We start from the raw sequence: 3,911 nt of genomic DNA on the forward strand, positions 1-3,911 counted from the left end.
CAGGCGGGTCTCGAATCCGTGGGCTCAGGCAATTCACTCACCTCAGCCTCCCAAAGGCGCAGGATTACAGGCTGAACCACCGAGCCTGGCTTTTTTTTTTTTGAGTCAGAGTCTCACTCTGTAGCCCAGGCTGGAGTGCAGTGGTACCAGCCTGGACCTGCTGGGCTCAGGCGATCCTTCCACCTCAGCCTTCCATGTAGCTGGAACCACAGGCATGTGTCACCACAACCGGCAATTTTTTTTATTTTATGTAGAGACGAGGTCTCACCAAGTTGTCCAGGCTGGTCTCGAACCTGTGGGCTTAGGCAATCCTCTCGCCTCAGTCTCCCAAAGTGCTGGGATTAAAGACATGAGCCACCGTGCCCAGCACATTTAAGTTTTTTAAATTATGTGTGTGTGTATATTTTTTTTTTAAAAGACAGGTTTTACTCTGTTGCCCAGGCTGCAGTGTAGTAATTATGGCTCACTGCAGCCTCAAACTTCTGGGTTCAAGTGATCCTCCCACCATGGCCTCCCAACTAGCTGGGATTATAGGCATGAGCCACCAGGCCTGGCCTAATACATATTTTATTTAATCCAATATATCCAAAATACTGTCCCTTCAACATTTAGTCAGTATTGAAAAATTAATAAGATATTGCTCCCCCCCCGCTTTTTTTTTGAGAAAGCAGTACTTATTGAGAGGACAGAAAAGCTCCCACAGTGGGAGGGGACCTAAAGGGGTTGCCCTGCCCTTTCTTTTTTCATACTAGGTCTCCAAATTCAATATGTTATTTTATATTTAGAGTACACTTCAATTTGAACTAACTGTATTTCGGATGCTCAGCAGCCACACGTCTAGTGAGGACAGCAGTGAACACATAGCTCAAGACATTGAACTCTGAGGGCAGAGACTGGGTCTTGCTTGCACCACCTCCCCAAGGCATGGCACTTAGCACTCCCAGACTTTTTCTCCAGCCCTGCCTGCTTCCTCCACATCTTTCCTGGGAACCCTAAGGATATCTCAGAAGCAACAGTTTATTTTTGTTTTGTTTTCTTTGTTTTTTGAGTTGGAGTCTCACTCTGTCACCCAGGCTGCAGTGCAAGCCTGCCCGGCTCAGGCGATCCTAGGGCCTCAGCCTTCTATGTAGCTGAAACCATAGGAACACACCACCACACCTGGCTAATTTTTTTGATTTATTGTAGAAATGAGGTCTCCCCAAGTTGCCCAGGCTGGTCTCAAACCCCTATACTCAGGCAATCCTCTTGCCTCCACCTCCCAAAGTGCTGGGATTACAGGCATACGCCACCCCGCCCGGCCAGATTCAACAGTTTAAAAGAGCTCTTAGGCCAGGCGAGGGAGCTCACGCCTATAATCCCAGCACTTTGGGAGGCCAAGGTGAGAGGACTGCCTGAGCCCAGAGGTTAAAGACCTGCCTGGGCAACTTGGCAAGACCTCATCTCTACAATAAATCAAAAAATTAGCTAGGTGTGGTGGCGCATGCCTGCAATTCCAGCTACTTGGAAGGCTGAGGTGTAAGGATCACCTGAGCCCAGCAGGTACAGGCTGCAGTGGCCATGAGCATGCCACTACACTCCATCCTGGGCAACAGTGAGACTCTTACTCAAAAATAAATAAATTTAAAAAATAAAACAGTTCTTGCTTTTCCCTCCAAAACCTGTTAACCCCCCCCCACCTCCCTAAAGCTATCCCAAATGTGACTTCTCAATATTGACAGTTTCCACCCTACTCCCAGTCACCATCATCTCTCACTGAACAGTGGCCTCCTCACGGACCTGCCAGTTTCTTCTCAACCCCTCTGGTAGCCTCTCTACCCAGAGACCACAGCCCTTCCCTTCTTAAACAGCTTCCCATACAAGATGGCTTCCCACTACATTCAGAATAAACTCCAAGCTACTGCAAGTCCCTTCACAACCCAGCCCCTGCTCATCCCTGACACCACTACTCAAGACACTCGCCACAAAGACCTTCCTTCGGTCACTCAAAGCTAGCCGCAGGGCATTTGCACTGGCATGTCTCTCAGCTGGAATAATCTGCCCCATTCAGCCCGCAGCTTCTGCTCATTCTGGTCTCAATGCCACCTCCTCAAAGGAGCCTTGCTTAGCACCCGATCACACCTCCTCTCCTGACCCTGCCACTCTATCGCATCAGCCTTAGTTCCCGCCTAACATCACCAGCTGAAATTATTTTACTCCTTTACTTCTTTCTATAGCTCCTGCACTAGAAAATAAGTTCATGACTGGGTGACAGCAAGGCAAAATCCCCAGAGACTAAAATGCCTGATGCACGGCAGGTCCTCAAGAGATATTTCTTGAATAAATGAATAAATTGGTTGGGTCATTTCACTCGGCCACACAATAAAACAGGTAAAATTTATTAAAATCCTATGACGAGCTGACAGTTTTATTTAATCTCAACAATAACCCCTATGAGGCAGGTGTTATTTTCGTCATTTCGGAATAGGAAAACGAAGCACAGAGATGTGAAGTCGTTTGTCCGACGTCTCACAGCTAGAGCGGGCAGGGCCAGGGTGTGCATCAGGCTCCAAAGCACCCAAGGGTGGGGCGGCGGGTGGGGCCCTGGCGCAGGTGCCGCCGGCAGCTCCTGCCTCCCCGTTCGCCCACCAATTGCGCATCACGCGAGTCAGGACAGCCAGGACACGTGGCAAAAGTCCCAGCTGCAGAGATGAGACCCCCAGGGCTTGAGTCCCACCCGAGCACCCACCGGCGAGTCCGATCAAGCAGGTGCCTGCCTCATTTTCCCCATCTGGCCCCCGCGGACGGGTACCTGCACCGGCGTCATGTACGGGAAGCCCAGCTCCCGCAGCGCCCCCAGCACCCGTGGGTGCAGGGGCACTGGCAGCGACTCCCAGGAACCCTCCGTCACGTGCTCCATGGCGCGCTCCCCCGCCTGCATGGCCACCTGAAAGCGAGCTAGGCGCCGCTAGCAAGCACTTCCGCTTCCGGCAGTTCCGGCCGCCGGCCGGGAACTGCGCTCCGGGAGCTGAGTTCCGACGGGAAGCGAAGGCGCGGAGCGGAGCCGACAGCTGGAGGATAAATAGCCGGCGACGGGGCCGGGGCCGAGAAGCTCCACCTGCCCTGCGCAGCCCTCTTGGCTCCGGGAGCACCTTCCACACCAAACAGGAGTCTCGGCGGGAGGAACTCTGGCCCAGCTCTCCCACTTTCCCACCAGTCGGAGGCAGGTGGCAGCACGCGTCTACGGTCCAGGCCGCAGGACCGGGACGCCGGCTGGAGTGGGCAGAGCAATGTACCCCGGCCCCAGTCTCACAAATAGGGCTGAAGTGGGGGGCGGGGGGTACCCGATGGCTGGTACATGTAAACGGTGGTTTACTTTCGAGGAAGTTACGGTCAGTCTTAAACACGCCCTTCCCATTCCTGTGTTCATTATTACCGACTTGGGCCACTCGTTTGTCCACGCACACATTCAGCAAGCTCTTATTAACGGGCATAATGTGTTGGGCTCTATGAGCACATACCTCCTCCATACCTGTCTTGCTCCTGTTGGGGTTCAGAAAACGATACCCCAAAATGAAGCAGCCTCAGTCTCTCTGACCTCCTACCCTGTCTCTCCCTCTGAGGCTAGCCAAAGAAACTAGACCTCCTCTTTCCCAAAGAGGGTATAGAAAGCAGAACCCCTTTTTGTTAAAGCCAGCCATAAAACCTAAAAGTATGACTCTCATCCCCCCCCCCTCGCTTTTCTGTGTAAAAACTGGCCATAAAGGCCAGGCATGGTGGCTCACACCTGAAAGCCCAGCATTTTGGGAGGCTGAGGCTGGAAGACTGCTTGAGGCCACAAGTCTAAGACTAGCCTGGGCAACACGGCGAGACCCCATCTCTACAATAAATCAAAAAATTAGCCGGGCATGATAGCACATGCCTGTAGTTCCAGC

At 52.4% G+C, this 3,911-nt stretch overlaps 1 protein-coding gene across 3 annotated transcripts in view; it reads right to left on the reverse strand.

Annotated features, from left to right (window-relative positions):
• Nucleotides 1-2,909, reverse strand: part of DDX55 (DEAD-box helicase 55) — a 23,845-nt gene extending 20,936 nt beyond the window's left edge. For all 3 annotated transcript variants that reach the window (XM_008057345.2, XM_008057344.2, XM_021711963.1), the window contains exon 1: nt 2,789-2,909. In XM_008057345.2, the coding sequence (XP_008055536.1) occupies nt 2,789-2,896 (108 nt within the window). In that variant the 5' untranslated portion in view covers nt 2,897-2,909. The remainder of the gene's footprint in view (nt 1-2,788) is intronic.
• Between the last annotated feature and the right edge of the window lie 1,002 nt (nt 2,910-3,911).

This window comes from Carlito syrichta, unplaced genomic scaffold (assembly GCF_000164805.1).
Source record: "Carlito syrichta isolate Samal-C Ts95f unplaced genomic scaffold, Tarsius_syrichta-2.0.1 Scaffold302955, whole genome shotgun sequence".
In the NCBI taxonomy this organism is placed as follows: Eukaryota; Metazoa; Chordata; class Mammalia; order Primates; family Tarsiidae; genus Carlito; species Carlito syrichta.